This window comes from Meleagris gallopavo, chromosome 6 (assembly GCF_000146605.3).
Source record: "Meleagris gallopavo isolate NT-WF06-2002-E0010 breed Aviagen turkey brand Nicholas breeding stock chromosome 6, Turkey_5.1, whole genome shotgun sequence".
NCBI lineage: Eukaryota > Metazoa > Chordata > Aves > Galliformes > Phasianidae > Meleagris > Meleagris gallopavo.
In genome coordinates, this window is record NC_015016.2 from 11,688,491 (window position 1) to 11,705,932 (window position 17,442).

The window sequence follows — 17,442 nt, forward strand, 5'->3', positions numbered from 1 at the left end:
ACACACCTCACAAGTCAGTGACTGGTTCAGAAGAAATGGGTTTGGATTGCTCAGACTTTTTTTTGGCGTTTCTTTGGCAAAATCTGTCCTTCATTTTACTCATTCAAAACAATGAAAGAATAATTGAAACTAGGAAAGTTCTAGTCTAAAAATTATTCCTGATTTTGTCACATTCATTCAAAATAAAAAAGTATTCTACTCATTCTGGGTTCCCCCTAATTACCCGTACACATTCAGAAAAGGAGAAGTTGTATTATTTTCACAAACCATTTCTGGGACTGTTAGAGGAGTAAAGAACAAAAAGTATGCCAAAGGAAGGCTCTGAATTCCTCCTCTAAACTGAGTTTAGATGTTGGTCTTTAATTGCTTCTCTTTTATTGAAGATGTGCACAGATTCATGCACAAAGATGGGCAGGTTCCTTTATTTGTACCCAGAGAGGCCATCAGCCAGCCCCTGGTCACACTGATTACGTGCAGGAACTCATGGTCAGGTGAGTGCAATGTCCAAGCAATGCCAGACTTTACTAAGCAGCACGCAGTAGATTGGCTTAAAGTACAGTCCAGCACAACACCTTGCTCCATATTCAGCAAACAGCCAACAACATTGCACAGCATTTCTTTGTGTTGCCACCTGAGCTAAGATGACCTGAAAGCCTTAAAATACATTACAAAATAATTAAATGCTTTGTTACTAAGGTACCTAAAAACACATCTTTACACAAACCTCATCAAATAACATGGCAGGATGGTTACATGAGGCAACACCAGAGGCAGGAGGATGGCAGAAGTGACTTCGTAGCAGAAGAGCACTGTGGACAGAGACTGCTGGTGCCAAAGCATTCTCACAGTAAATACATCTGTGTATAGTCAAAGTGGAACGTTTTGACTGCAAACCTGCAGTTAATGTGCTACTGCTACCAATAGTGAGGTAATAAAAGAGGCAATGAAAATGTACAGTTGTCCAGCCTGGGGCATGAACATTTTGTGCACGCTTTCCTGGTTGAAATTCACCACACATTTACACAGTCCCATGAAACAGCAAAACCAGACAGGCTTGGTGGAAGCGGATCAAGGTGGGCAGGAAAGGAGCTGCCAAGAAGCATGCTTGGTTATGCTGAAGATGTTGAAAAGATCTTATGATACTTCTTCACACTCATCTTCACCAGCCCATGACAAGCACCAACAGCTTCTTCTGTGCTTCATCTACTGGGATTTGCTGAGAATTGCAGTAATCTCACTGTGTATTTCACGGTGGGCTGGATAAGTACTGTGGTCTTCACAGAAAAAAAATCAAGTTGAATTTGCACAAGAAGAAAAGGAAACCATGACATCGCTGTTGCAAGTCTGTCTTTAGCGAGTAGAAACAATTAGATTTATTCTGATGCATGTTGGATGTTGTCATTAATTCCTCGTCAAGGTTTGTTCATTTTCAATAAAGAGATACTAAGCCCACAAATCAACCTGCAGGCATTGTGATTGGCACTGTAAGTTGCTTAATTTGGTGTTCTACTTTTATAGAGGTTGCAAAAAATTTTCATTGCAAGAAAACTTTCCATTTAAGCTAGAGTCATAAACACTTCAATACCTTGTAACAATGGTATTTGGACCCACTGCAAGAGAGTATTTTACTGAAAAGCTTCTCAGTAGAATGGATGAGGATTTTTTATTTTACATTTGTCCCATAGAATGTGTGCTTTTCTAGTAAATTGCGGATCTTCATCAAATCAAGTTCATTTTGTTAACGTTTCTTTGCTTTCACAAAATGGGTTTTGGTAACCTGTTAGTTGGGTGAGTTAAGAATTCATCTACCATCAGTTTTGTGGTGCCTATAGAACTGCATGCAGCCTGCTGTGCTACTCCTTTCCATGGGTCATCCCCTTGTTGACCCATGCTGCCCATGGTTCTGGAAATATCCTTCACAGAACTGACAGCATATCCCACTGCAAGGGGCATGTTCCCACTATGGGAAATGCCATCCAGCCAAAAAGGACTGTGGGATCACAAAATAATACAAATACATTAGCAAATGCTCCTCTATTTCACTCCTTTAAAATGCTCATTTCAGCTAATTTCAGTGTACCAAAATGCAAGAGCATCTTCCCTAAGAAAGCTCCTTTGTGGTTTCTCACCGGAACGTACAAATATATGTAAAGATTGTTAGTTCAACTTTTTGTTTCACTTCAGGAAGAGATGAAAAAGAAATATGAAGAATCCTTGAGGAAGAGAACTTCAAGATTTTTTTATCGGTTCCAAAAGAAACTACAACTACAGTCCCTCAAGTGGAATAAATCACTGCAAGGCTGACTGAAGATGATACCTCTGTGAGTTATAATGTTGACTATATCCTACATGCTCTCTCCATGTTAAGCACCTGGTGATGCTCTTCTATGTACCAACAGAAGGAATAGCATTTGGCATCTTTACTTACCTTTCATCGCACCTAATCAGAATCACACTATCTGTACCAATTCCCAAGGCTGCAGCTCCTTTTTTCACAGAAAAATGACTCTGAAAAAAACAAGTTTTGTTATTATTTATTGCTTTTATTAATATTTCCTATCCAACTTAATGAAACATTACACTCTTGCAAGCCCTTCCGCAAGATGTTCCATATAGGCAGTAATTCTAGTCATAGTCTTTGAAAATTGATCACTGCAATTTTAGGCTTCGTATCAGGTCACTACAGTTTATTAGAGAAACAGCAATCCCTGGATTTACTTCTGGAATATTAAATATATAGTTGTGGCTGGTGATGGACCAAATTCCGTCCTAGTTGCACACCTGCACTGCATTTTGCTCATACATACTGAGCAACAAATTTGATTCAGCAAACCAAAAACTTCCCCAGAGAATTCATCTACTTTGTGGCACCAAGAGTGATGCGCTTCTGCTATGTAACTTCTGGCCAAATAACAGACTGAGAGAAATTGAGAGAGCCTAATTGTGATCTCATGCCAGCGAAAGTTAGTTAGCTAGTTATAACTCCCATTAATAGACAGAGCTACTGTAGTTTAAAATCAGGTCTGGGCTATTATATTGCTAAATCTATTACCTAATCTGTATGGTAAAACATGGAAGTTATATACTAGAGAGCAAGTCAGCCTAATTTTCTTTTCCTCATCTTAACTCCTGTTAGTTCATAATTCTAATTCAAATCCTAATGATTAAGATCATGAAATAGTTTTAAATCAGATTTTATCACTAAGAATCAGATTTTTTATTAAATGAAATCCAACTGTAACAGTATCATCCAAAGAAATTCTTTGTGTACACCGCAGCAGTGTTAGCTCAGGAGATAACACTTTAAAAAAAAAATCAATGAGAAAATCTAGTAAGGCTTTTTAGGTGCCCAAGATGTTAAAGAAAGGAAGACACAGCCCATCTTCCTGCCAGTGCAGGAGTGGAGAAGCAGACCACAAAACAAAGCAGTAATCAGTAATACACCACTGCTGTATCAACTGAATACTTGGCTTCAACAGTACTGCAATAACTGGAGTGATGTATGGAAAGAGTTGAATGTGCTGGTTATGTGTAAGCATCACCTACAGACCTTAAAGTCATTGGGACTGCACAGAGAGCTTAACAGCCCTATATAACAACGAGTATGTTGAGAGAAATGAACGTCAAATGTACACCAGGCTTTAAGACAGAGAGGAAGAAGAGTTGGACTGTAATTCGTGCCTTGAACTTAATATGTAAAAAAACTACTGTGCTTTAAAAACAACTAAGGGGTAACTTTCATTAATAGTCCTGACTACTCTGCTTAAGGTTGCTCTATATTCTGCACTACTTAAAACAGATTTACTACTGTCATTTCCTTTTTTTTTTTTTTTTAGAAAATAGAACTATCCCAAGTGCTTTTAAAAGGAAATACAGATTGGAACAGTTTACTACGAGGAAGAAAATTAAGCCCATGTGCTCAAAGGCATCCACTGGAAAAAAGCCAAGCTCAGCTGCCTCATTGAGAAGTCTCATGGCACTGTTAACAGAGCACAGGGAATAAAATGAATATACTGCTGATTATCTCAGATGCCTGAAGGCTTTTTAGATGCTGAAGGGAATTCAGCAGTTAGGAACCAAAATAGGGGGAAGAAAATACAGAAGGTGATACAATTTCTAAGCAAACTTTGAACATGAAATTGCTCAATCTGTGTACGCAGGCGCAGACATACGATTGCTGCTACATTTTTGCGTCTCACGGAAACATCAGAGGAATCACAACCACCTGAATGGCTCTAAAAGAGCCAGAATGAAACTAATCATGCAAAAAATACAGTTGTAGGAGCGAAAAAAACATTTCTAATGATGATGATTATTAAACTCTGTTTTAGAATTTCTGGGACAATACCGACAAATGCCTGTCTGCATAATCAGAGGTAGACATAGAAGAATGTATAGATCTAAGAAAGGCTAGATACGCAGAAACAGTCCTGGTTAAACAGAACTGCTGATGATTCGGTTGGGCTAACAGTGGGAAGGATATCAAATCAAAAAAAGTAACCCTTTTTAGAATGTGGGGGCTACAGCCTGCAGTGCATCACACTGGCTGGTAGGAGTCAGCTGAAATCCTGTGGTGAGAGACTGAGGGTCAAAAGGGGAGGACAGGACAGCCTGCCTCATGCCAGCCCTGAATCAAAAACCAGGTTGGGAGAAGTCAGCAGGACCGCAGTTCCATCTCTGTCTTCTGCTTGCCAGACAGAAGGACATGTGGGTGTGAGCGGCCTGTCACACACCCCAACCCCCTCCTCTGCATGCACCTTTGCACCTGGAAGACTACGCACACACACACACAACACAGAAGAGAACTTCAATTTCTGCCTGGGAAGAAATAGAGCTGAAATTCAGTGGTGAATGAGGAGGAGGTTTTATTCAACCTTAGTGACAGAAGTGTACAAATGGTCAGAAAAAAAAAAAAAGAGGCGACTGAGCCAGGTGAATCATTCCTCTGTCTGAAATTTCAACTGTTGTTGGGAATAAGTCTGATAGTCATTTTTTCATAGCGAGCACTGTAACATCAAAACACACTGCAAATTTTTACAGGTGCAGTAACACAATAAGCCTGTTGGAAAAAGGAAGAATTGGTGCTGCTCAAAATGCTTTGATTTTCAAAAGTATGCCATTCTTGTCTTGAACGAACGGTGCTTTAGCATGCAGATACTTCTATTTTTACAGCTTGCTGAATTATTTGCTCATCATCTGGCATGGCTGAAGCTGCTAGAAGAGCTATCCTCGTGCCATGGGCCCAGAGGCCAGAGCTGGTTTTTCAGACCGCAGCTTCTCCCGGCTCACATAAATTAAGAGTGACGTGAACTCTCGGAAGCTGAGCAAGCTGAGCCACCAGCAGCCAGTACCTCCCTGAAGGCTGCAGGTTGGCTTGCTGCAACTCTGGTGCCCTGCAGACCTGACACAGCCTCACCCCACCAGGAGAGCAGGCAAACATGTTTTCCTCTCCACCTCCCTTAAATATGAAACATTGTGAGATCCCTCTTTATTTTAACCATCTCAGAATGTGTGTCTGGTAACTGCCTGGGCTTCCTCAACAGTGGGGAAGAAAAGATCTGCAGCATCCCCAAGGCTTGGGCACCCATTTTAGAGTAGGATGAATTGTCTTCTACAGATTTCTCTTTTGATTGGCTATAAAAAGTGCACAGACTAACTCAGAATATCCGTTTATACTTTTGGTGATTAAAATGAAGCAGCATGAATTCTATCTCTAAAGTCCAAGCTTGTAAGCAATAGCTTTTCCTTCAGTTATTTACAAAAAAATTATACTGTGCCCCATCACATTTTAAATACAGCATAACAACAGATGTTTGCTATTGTTTACTTCAGCTACTGCTACTCCATTTTTAACTTGTCAATGGCAGGAAAGAAATTAACATTATTAATGTTTCTGTATAGCATACTCATATTCCAGTCCTCAACGGAAAAGCTGTGATTCTTTAAAGCCATTTATACATGATTAAACAAAAAGGCCAAATACTGTTCTGTAACTCAAACCTAGCTTGTTCTCTGCACCTAAACTCTTCCCCTTCGCACCTCTTCCCCTCTCAGACTATGGCTCTTCTTTCTTTTTACCTTCTGGGGATGATCCCTGCTCCATGTTAAGAGAATGCCAGGTGGAATGGCCAAAGTCACATCAGGGAATGGGATCAATTAAAATATTCTGAGAAGGCAGCTCTTCTTTTCAGCTGCTTTCTCTGCACTGAAAAAGGGATGCCTTCAGTTGAACAGTCTTCCCAGCCTAAAGCCAATGCACAGGGAGGTAGGAGAGAGCCTTCATCAAAAATTTTTCATTTGTGCGAAACAAAAGACTAAAATAAGTTTCTATAACTGGCACCTATCACTTTTACCCATCTGAATTAAGGTCTCCTGCATCACGAGCAGTCCAGAACAGCTGCCTTGAAGGACATCGCACTGCTCCTGCACCACTGCATGTTCAGGAATGACTGATGATGAACTGGTGACTACAGAGAACTAAATTAAGACCTGAATGCAAGAGTGCCTCAGTGAAATTATGCATGAGTCAAGCCTGACCCAATCAGTTATAATGTGCCTCAGTGTCACTGGAGAAACAGAAATGATCAGAAGCAAAGACTGATGACACAGCCCTACTGAACTTGGGGAAGACCTGATGAACATGCATGAGCAGGGCTAGAACAGTCATATAACCTACTTTAGGCTGAATGTAGGTTGCTTGTGTCAGGAGGCTGGTGTCTCTCTGTGGTTAGATGAAGTAGATGAACCTCTCCCGAAGGTGATATAAAATATCTAAATTAAGGAACATTTACGTTCCTAATTTGGATGCTCTGAGTTTTATTCCAGAGATGCTTCTCCTCACTGATCGTACACGAAGTGAAGCTCTCAATTTAGGCACATAATGCACTCCTAAATTAGGAAGGGAATTACTGAGGAGCTGTGAATTACTCCTTTCTTCCCTTCTCCCCTCTGGCAGCTAAACCTATCATGACCAAATTCTGATCACAGCAATATCAGTGGCAATCATGGAGTAACTTCACTCATAATAGCAGAAGCTCTAGATTGGTAGAAATGAAAATAGAGTCTGGTCTGTGATGCTGATATTCTTTACAGAGAATTACTAATACTGGCAACTTTGCTTCCAACTGAAAATCTCAAGAAAAAAATCTCAATGTTTCTAATAAAAATCCATCGACTTACAGCTTTGTTTATTATAATACCACATGTACAGTGTGGGGAAGTGACAGCATTTCATTTACAGCCTGCTTGTTCCACAGCCATTGTTGTAAAACAGCATGCAGCTGTGACAGAGAGAAACGAGAGTCAGACTGGGGAGTCTGGAAGGGAGCAGAAGATCAGTGTGACATGATAAATGAGACAAATGCCATCCTTGTATCTTACTGCCTGTTCAAGTTCTGCATGGCATTTCCTAAGTAAAAAGGGACTGTGCTTCTGGATCTCTGCAACTCTCTGCTGTTCTGAAGGTTAAAGCCTAATCCCTGTCTGCTGGGCAATTAAGGGTTAAAGGACCTATCTTCACCTAGTGAGGTTTCCTCAGCTTCCCTAGCAGATGTGTTACCACATACACTGCTTGAGGGAGGGACATAATTGGAATTTCAGGATACTTTTAAAATGTAACATTTAAAATGCTATTCTGGGGATTGACTGTGTATTTGACTTTGGAATGTTTAATTTGCTAAGGGAGATGCTTCTTCCTTGGCATGAAAACACAATTATTAAAGCTCATTTCATTATTTTGAGACCGATAGCACAATTTGGTCCACTGTTTAACATCCCATCGCTATGAATACAATGAAATTCTCTAACGATTAATAAGATTTGTTATTTTAAATAATCACGCTAAACCTTATTTGCAGTACTTATTAGGTTTGTAACTTCCATATGAATAATGGATCTCTAGCTGTGACGCTAACTTTGGAGAGCTGCAAAGCATTTACAGAATATTTTCGTCCAATTGCTTTGGGGACAATTATTCCGCAAACTGGAGCCTGCAGTTCTGCACTGCACCCCATCCTTAAAGAGACTGCCTCCCAGCATTTCTGATCAGCTGTTAGGACACTGAGCTCTTCACACTTGTATGAAGCAGCGCATGCTTCCTAAGTCAAAAAGGCAGCCAGGAATATACTGCAGCAGAAGGGATGGCAGCCTGCTGAACCCAGCCATCAGATTTCTTTCTGGATGAGTCCACCTAGCTGGAGAGAAATTTAAAAGGTGACCATGAAGCCTGAAGACAGCTCACAGCCCCTCAAGGTACAACCTCTTTTCCCCTTCCTCATGCACCACTATAAGCTGCAAGGAGCTTGAAATGGTCCTATGTCCCAAATAATCCCCACAATACACAAAGAAACACAACTTCTGCACGGCTGTCTGTAAAGCAAAAAGCTGCATTTCCCCAGCACAGACCACTCAACCCCCTCGTGCCCATCTCCTTTCCCCTCAGCATTCCCCACTCAGTGCACAGCCAGTTCCTGTTGGCACTTGGATGAACCCTGCTGTGCTGAGGGCTGTGCTCAAGAGGGCAACCCACAGTGAACCCAGTGCCATGCAGCATGCCTGGCCGGACACTGCACTTCAGCCTGTCTTCATGTGTGATATTACTCTTACTGTATAACAGCAGGAGTGGTTCCAGATAGAAGTACTCTGATTCACAGGGATCTGTTCCCCAGGACACAGGGCACACAGAAGCCCAGTGCTGTGCTTTTGCTATTTGATGTGGTCTCTACCACCCATACTACATTTATAGACTCGAGGCAGAAGAACCAAAAGGGCAGTGTTTGTGAAGCCTGCCCTCCCTGGGTCTGAGCCACCCAGGAGTAGATAGCTCATCCCTCCACAGAGCAAAAAGCCAGCCCCCTCCCAGTTCTTCATTACCAGTGAAGGAATAACAGAAATGAAGGCATCCGGCTGCCAATTCTTGTTTAGCTACTTTCCTTATCAGGAATTGTATAATCAGTGAATGTACAGATGTCATAGTTGTGAAGAGAGAGTAGCCAGAGTTTGAGAGCCAGAGAGTTTGGCTACACAGTTACTATACCAAAACAGAATAGGTAGAATGCTTACCTGTATCCTAGGCTTGCTATGAAACTCCAGAGGAGGGGATCTCCAGAAGAGATCCTTCCCCACTGGCAGTCAGCTCTTAAATGGGTCTAGGAGAGGTGGAGCCAGGCTCCACCCTTCTGGCAGCACAGGAGAATTGCCTTCACCTGTGCTCCCCTGGCTGACTCAGTGCTCGTCTCAGTGATCAATCAGAGGTTCAGGCCGTGATTCAGCAGTTCCCATACAGGAATTCATACAAGCAGATGTATCAGACAGGAAAAAAACAGAAACACATACGTGTTCAGATGTGAAGGCAACCAGTCTGGGAATAGCTGCCATTCCTTTTTCTTTAACTTCTGGGAACATCTTGAAACGTGCAATCAACATAGCATACATGTTAGATATGGCACCACCTGGAGTCCACAGTAATACACTGTTACTTTTTCTATGCATTGTAATATCATTGCAGTATAAATGACAAGTTTTGCTACGGTTTTCCTAACTCTCCTGTTAACGTTTCTGTCCCGTGTCGGAAACGTGCATTCTTTCTCCTGATGCTCCTCAGAGCTGGGCTGTACAATAACAGGTCTACTACACACAGGGAACAATTTATGCATAAAACACTAGTGCAAAAAAAAAATGATTGAGGTTTCCTTTTATCTTCTTTTTTTGTCACCATTTTTCCTTTAGTCCCCAGTTTTATCTATGTGCCATCTATACATTACACCCACTCCATGCCACGCACGCCAACAAGGCAACTTTGTGAGTGGCTTCTGAGTGTGACCTGACCTGTGCTCTCCCTTCTGAAGCAGGGTGATGCTTCACACCCCGGCTCTGAGGAAACCTACACTGTGTACCAAGAGACACTACCTTCTGGATAACTGGAGTGGGAGAGGGAGGAGAAAGGAAAAAAGGGTCATTCTAATAAATACTTTTCTTCTTATCTGTTTTCCAGTGGGAGCAAGGGAAAAGGTTACCTTTCCCTAGCACTACTGTTAAAATCACCAATGTACACTGCTTTAAAATACCCATGTAAGCATCAAATGACAGGTCTACAGTATTTCATTCCTGTATTTCAATTATCAATGCACAGATTACAAACATGCTCTTTATTTTGTGTTTCCAAGACTGTTACTGAGTCTCTGCGTCTACAGCCAAACCGTATCTGGCTGCACATTAACACTGCATGAGCACTATGGGAATATAATGCAGGACCTAGGGCAGTCTGAGCATTTTCACATGTGTACACACACAACCACACACACAAACATTCATGTACAGATAAAACCCAACAGCTTTATCCTGCATACACATATACACACACACACACGGAAGATTGTATATTTATGTTTACGCACATATTTATAAAACAAAAAAAGGTGTATCTAATCATGGTTTTAGGTTTTTAAATGAAGAGGTCCAATTGCTTCCTAATTTTCATCCACCTAAGGATGGAGGAGCACAAGCAAGCACTGCCAGGGGATGGCTCAGCTCATCCCAAAGGTAGCTGGGCTATGGCAGTTGGGATGATGAGCACCATGCACACACACATCCACTCTCTCCACTGAAGAAATGGAAATTGCTGTAACAAGCCCAGGGTGTTGCCCTTCTCTTCTACCTAGGGTCCCTGCTGTAGGCTCTTCCTGTCCTCAGCCCCGGTGTGACATCTGGTAACCCTGTCACAGGGGAATGGCATTGGGGGCACAGGGCTCAGAGTGGGTTGGGGGCAGCTTCCTCCTCCCCTTACCTTGGGAGGTGAAAGCACGCTTCTATACCTCCTTTAACAAATGAGGTAACATGACACGGAGAGAGCTAAAGGGAAAATATTAAGGTTCCCATCACTAAAATAAGCAAACTTCATGCAGCAGCTACTGTTGATGATTTAGTTGAACTAATGTGTACAGGTGGAAGAAATTTGGCCTATCTTATCCAAAGTCAGTGGGCTCAGCATTAAAAGAATCAAGACTGAAATGTTAAGTTTCTTCAATGCTGGATTTTCCTAGTATTTTTTATCTAGCCTTTTAACCCTAAAAACTTATGAACAATAAACCTGCATTCTGTCTTTAATTCTGGAACTCTGTTTACACTCACCATTAAGCACAGACAACATAACACACCAACAAAATCTGAAGACCCTTGTCAGGCCTCTGTGTTCTGCGAATGCAGTGCACAAGAACAAGAAGTTCTCAACAAAAAGTAATGTAAACTCATCTCTTCCTCCATCCCTGCAGAAAGGACCAACCCCAAACTCCTGCAGCAGCTTGCATGTGGGCAGCTGAATGCCAGTAGTCAGCTGCTGATGAGCCCTGCTAGAAGTTTTGCACTTGGAGACCCAGCAGCTCAGGCTGTTACCCACAAGATCTTTCTTCTGCTTGGTAGTCCAAATGCTCTTTTCCCCTCCATTAGGTCTCTGAGCTTTCTTTCAACTATCAGTCTGTTCTCTTTTGACTCACCAAGATGCTGTGCCCAATGTAAATTCTTCCAATCTTTTGCAATTTGGGGAGATAGGTGGGCTAAAATTTTTAGTTTCAGTGACAAAAAACGTAAATCAAAAGACTAAGTGAATGAATAAAATGAAAGCCTTAACAATGCAGTGTCTCGGTGTCAATGACTTCTCCACAGGCACCAAAGGTATTTTCGCCTTCCTGCTGCGCCCAGATGGAATCAGGTCTGAGCCTCCAGACACTCAGAGGAAGGAGGCCTCCAGGGTCCCCGCTGAGCACCACGGCCAGCTCACACATGGAAAGCTAACTGCTTACTGTGCTGTTGGTGGGACCCTGAATTTACTTCACGGGATGTTCTACTTTTCCCTCCTTGCTCCAATTCCCCCTTTGGTGATGGGCAACATTTTTTCTCGCTGTATTAATACAACGCTCTTTCTGTTTCATGTACTCTACAAAAAGTGGGGGCAAGGCCAATATCTCTTCTGATTATGTTTCCCATGTGCCATTACAGCTGCTCATAACGCAGTGCAATTTGCTCAAACAGACCCTCTTAATCACATCCCTGAAATTCAAAAACATGCAACGCTTTATCTCAAAGAGGCCACTAGTGGTTATTAGCAAGCGTCCCCGTGAACATGCATATTTAATTATGTTTACTCTTAAACTACAGGGGATGTCACATAGCACAGTCCAAAAAGCAAGCTTGAAATATCATGTACCAGGTGAAAATATCCCATCGCCACAGCCCCCTGGCCAGCCAACCATCTCTCTCATTTTCCGTAGCGTGACATATTCCAAAAGTACAAACACTGGAGCAATTTCATAGGTGAACCTGAAACGTAGTAATGCTCACATTTAATGCTTTCATCTTCAACACTAACACATCTTTTTCCAATACTGCACTACATGATAGCGTCAATATACTTTATCTCATATTGAATAGAATTCTGTTTACAATACTTTTGATAATCTCCCTTCTGACTTGACGTCAGACGTTTGAAAGCAAAAATGCCCAGAGCTCTGGAGACTCCATTTCCACCCATTTCAGTGAAACTGCTCTTGCCCACCTCCTTCAGGCTTGAGGCTCTGCCCTGAATTCAAGAACTGCTGGCCTGAATCAGACCTCCTTTGCATTGCTAAAGCCTGCGTGCATGTCTTGATGCACACACATCAACAGCCCCGTTCAAGACGACAAGACAGTGCATGGAGCTAAACAAGTGCACAAAAATGCTTCCTAGCCCCAAAGTGCAAAAAATTACCAAAAGTGTTCTAAATTCTGCACCTCTTTCTTATAGGAAGCAATGGTTCTAACTGCTTGGTGTATGAGTTGTACCTAATTCCTATACTTAAATGCAACTGTTCTCTTAGCAAAGCTTTCATTTTACATATTTATGCATGCAAAATACTAAAATATTTTTTCTGTACAATTCTGGGGAGGTTAGCAAAGGAAAGCTCTGACATCATATCTCTATGATCAAATTTCAGTGCCTATAGAATGTTGTGGAAAATCTTCACGCTGGTAAATGTAGAAATCATTTTAAAAGCAGACAATTGTTTTTCCAGCAACCTTAACATAAAATTTTTCTTTCTTTCATTCAGCTACAGCAGCTAATATTGTACAATACAGCCATAAAATTATATTAAGTATCACAAAAAATTTCTTCTACTCACATATTAGTGTTTGCAGCTGATGTCAGCCAATCTGCTGCCAACCCAACCATGTCCAATCCAGTTGAAAGTTGATTAAAATATCTAGGATGCCCTGCATAAATGGAAAACGTTACCGGGAGTCAGATGATTGGAACTGTTCAGCCCTGAGCAGCGCGTTTACCTTGGAGTTTCTATACCGAAGGAAGTGCTTTCAAGGTACGAAACAAAGCAAACAGCAATAAATGTATTTATTGAAAAAGGCAGGATTTCTCTTCTTTCTCATTCCAAGTAAAATCAGAGTAATTTCACTGAGCGCAGACTAATGAATTCCAGCATTCCCCATTATCCTCTCAACGTGCCTTGGAAATGAACACGACGCTGCCTCACACAGACAGCGGCTCGCTCCTGCTCGCGTGTCACATGCTGTCACCGAATGGTTTGTGCCTGGCTGGCTCTGAAAGGCGCGCACGAGCCACCATCGGCGGGGCTTGCCAAGACATATAACATCAGTGATGAATAGCTAACCATTATAATAGATGGGGCAAAACGAGAAAATGGAACACTTTGGTGACTGCTTTGCTCACGACTCAAAGGCAGATGATTGCACAGAGATGGCGGGGACTGTGGCGGTGCTCGTCAGCTCTTCTCTGCCAACCTGCAATTACACGCAGGCTGCCTGCAAATTTTAAACAAAACCAGCACCGCTGCCACATCGGGACACAGTACAGGAATATCCTCAATTGGCTGCGAGTTCATTTATGTTGTTAATCTATTTGGCTCCTGGTATTTTTCCAAAATCCCCTCGGAGATTTTTCTTAAAAACGAGCCCAGAAAGATTAAAACAAGAACAGAAATCACCATAGCTCAGTTTTTCCTACACGCTCCCTGCAAAGCGCTGTTAAATGGCACAATTACTGATACAATTACGGAAGGGTGACAATTATCTGAATGCTGTCCGATGGGAGGAAGAGCCTTGAAAGCACCTTGTCTTGCCCCACAGACAACATGCTGCTACGGCCGTCACAGAAAACAAAAGATGGAGCAAGATGATTGAGGGAAGGCAGAACCAGAGCTGAGGGAGAACTTATCTCTGCTCGCCAGCAGCCCCTTATCAGGCACGGACACGAGATCACAGCAGCACGGGGACTGCCCCTTCCCCACAGCACACAAAGGTATGGCTGGGCTGTGGGACAGAGCACAGTGTGTGCGGGGGGGGGGGGGTATAGAATCTTGTCTCCGTCCCCTAAGACACCCCTAGTGTTGCCTCCAGCCATGCTGTGCCCCAGCAGAGATGCAGCTGGCAATGCACCCCACATGCACTGCCCTGGATGCATGCTCACATGGGGTGGGTGGCTCTGGAACACACATGTGCCCTGCTGCTGCCACCAGAGCCGCACATGGCCACAGCATCAGGGCTCTGTACTTCCCCCGTGATGGCTGTTCAGTTGGTTTTGAGATTTCAGTATTCACAGCTTGGGCTCAGCATCACAGCCAGGCTTCTCGCTGGCTCCCATGTTCTGCTCCTAAAGAATTAGGATCTGAAAGAGGAAGCCCTGGAAAACTCCCAGAGACCAGGAAAACTCTCACTTTGGAGCTAAACCCAAACCAAATAGCTGAGGAACAACAGAATTCACGTTTGCAGCCCCGGTGTCTCAGCAGTGCTCTGGCAGCACCCAACCCCAGGGGACAGCTCTGTATGACTGCTTATTTCTCCAGTCTCCTGCTTAGGGATCTGCTGTGCAAACCACACGGGTGGGATGTGGAGCCACAACCCAGAACTCTTCCTGTAGGAGCATCACCTCCCAGCAGTGATATCTCTGGAGCACAAGTTGCTGCTTGCATACTGCTTTTCTGCAGGGCACACTCAGCACAGCGGCAAACCCACCTCCTAGGCTGACCCCAACCCCTCTGCTGGGCTTTTTTCCATCTAAGTGACACTCTGATGCGTGAGCAAGTCGCGGAAAATTGCGGCTTTGCTTACAAGCCATGCTCCAGGCAACAATAAACAGCCTGTGAGGGGCTCAGAGCCCACGTCCGCCTGTGCAGCCATCACCAAACAAAGGGGTGACAAGAGGGAGAGCCCCTCACAAGCCCTCCCAGCCCCTACCCCTCGAAACAGACAGCAAAACTAGGTATTTGTTAGAAATCCTTCCTCCAAGGGCACGGTGTGCATTCCGCTCCAGAGAAAGGGGCTGGGTGTAAATCCCACACATTTCAGCCCCACAGGGGTCACTCCTCCAACCAGGGGAACGCCGTTTGCATTACAACTGCAGCAAAGAAATGCAAGGGATTGGGGCAGCTTCGCATCTGTATGCCAGGGAATAGTTAACGTTATTCTGAAGACAATTCAAGGAAGAACGGCTATCACACCACAGGTTAACGAAAACTGCTGAAAGAACGCCGCCCTTTGGTTCCAGGGACCCTCAGTGAGTGGGGAAGGCACTGCCCATGCCTTGCACAAACCCACTGGGAACACTAAGCTCAGTCACTGCTCTGTGGACAGCACCAATCTCGCCATTCATTGCAGTGTTTTACCAACATTCAGACAGCATCAGACCGTCCACCGCTGACACACAGCTGGGCACGGCCATCACTAACCCACAGCATCACAAAGAGCCCCGATCGCTGCTGGGATAAGGCTGCTCCTACAAGCCGACCAAAACGCGCTCAGTCTCCCTACAGCCCCCATTTACCTATCAGCCTTCGTCTCTCTCAGCAATCGGTGCACACTTATTTTTAAGCAATTTCTCAGTGATTCAAATTCTCTCCAAGAGCTCTGTGCACTCCGCTTTATCTCCCAGTCTCAGTGTTAATTGCCGTCGTGCTTTTTGTCTGTGTTTAAGGTGGCCCCGGAGCATGGCTAGGCAGTGGGACACAGCTTCCCAGTGGAAATAAAAAAAAGGGCCATTCAAGCAATTTAAGCTTTGTTTCTATTCATAACCCTAAACTAATAATAATAAAAAAATAATCCTGCAGAGAGTTCAGACACATTTCTAATTTTAAGTCCTTACACAAATGAAGGGACAGAGGTGGCAAACGGCTATCGGGAGACTCCAATCCACGTTTGCTGGACTGGGGCTGCTCCATGGGAAGGTCCCTGTACTGCTGCCCTGGTCCAGGGGAGGTAAGATACAGGCCTGGCCCCCACCAGGCAAAACGGAGAGGAGGAAAAGAGGGGGAAATCAGAGGATTCATTTTAAACGAGAAGGGATGAGCGATGCTGTACCGACAGCCCCAGGGCTGGAAACAGTCCCTGCTCTGTCAGAAACTGCCTGGAAATAGCAGAGTTCCAGGGTTGCTCCAATTTGTAACACTCCGGAACACAACGAGATACCGCTTCCAGCAGTGCAGCCCTACCTGTCTTAATGGCATACTTGAGCGTGGTCCTGCAGTTCAGGAGGATTTCTTCCAAGGTCTGCGGCTGCTCCGCCAGCTCCCAGTTGTACTCCTGCAGCAGCTCGTTGGGGTAGTGGAAATCGATCACTTTCGTTGATCTGTCGAAACTTTTCACCACGTACTGCAGCAGAATGTCCACCACATCCTGCAGGAAGGACAGTGTCGCTGCCTCCCCGTCGCACGCCGGCAGCAGGTCTGGGGATGAAGGGGGAAAGTTAACACTGCTGCGGGACTGCACGGATCCCGGGCTGCTCCTTTTGTATTTGGGAGATCTTTTTGTTGTGTTCAGCATAAAGAGATTTTACTTTGATTTGTTAAGGAATTCGGACCGTGTTTCAAGGGACGTGCCAAGGGATGCGGTCAGGTTTTCATTTCCCCATCTAAAATAGCCGTTTTTGCTCCCAGGATATTTCAGATCAATTTCTGAGACAGCGAGAGACGGCAGGTAAATGGGGAAAAAAGGAAAAACGAATCTCGGGAAAAAATGGGAAGTTGGTAAACAGGAAGATAGCGGCCACACGCAACCCCTGCCCCGCCATCAGTGTACGATGGAGCCCCGTCCCCACAGCCCACAGCTGGCTGGCAGCACGGTGCCGCGCTCCGGGCAGTGCTGTGGCCGCGCCGTCCCGCAGCAGCAGCGGAGGGCTTTGCTGAAGGGCGAAGTCACCGTGAGCTCAAAGAGGGCTCCTCCTCCCCGCAACCCACCACCACCACCCCCAAAGGGTCCGCAGCGGGAAGATCGCTCATCCTCACAAGCGAGCGACCCTCAGGCTCCAGAGCGCCGGGTTTTCATTTTTATTACGTTTCGTTCTGTACTCCCAGCGGCTGCGCAGCGGTGCGGGGCTCGGTGCCCTGCGGAGGCGCCGCGTCCGGGGCCGCCGCGGAGCGCCGTTACCTGTTGAGTGCAGGAACGCGT

The 17,442-nt window shown here is 44.3% G+C and overlaps 1 protein-coding gene across 1 annotated transcript in view; it reads right to left on the reverse strand.

Annotated features, from left to right (window-relative positions):
* Nucleotides 1-16,818, reverse strand: part of LOC100542476 (myosin-IIIa) — a 79,426-nt gene extending 62,608 nt beyond the window's left edge. Inside the window, exons 1-2 of the mRNA XM_031554020.1 lie at nucleotides 16,357-16,818; nucleotides 9,445-9,534 (exon numbers count right to left, since the gene is read on the reverse strand). Of these exons, the coding sequence (XP_031409880.1) occupies nucleotides 9,445-9,534; nucleotides 16,357-16,818 (552 nt within the window). The remainder of the gene's footprint in view (nucleotides 1-9,444; nucleotides 9,535-16,356) is intronic.
* Nucleotides 16,819-17,442: the final 624 nt, after the last annotated feature.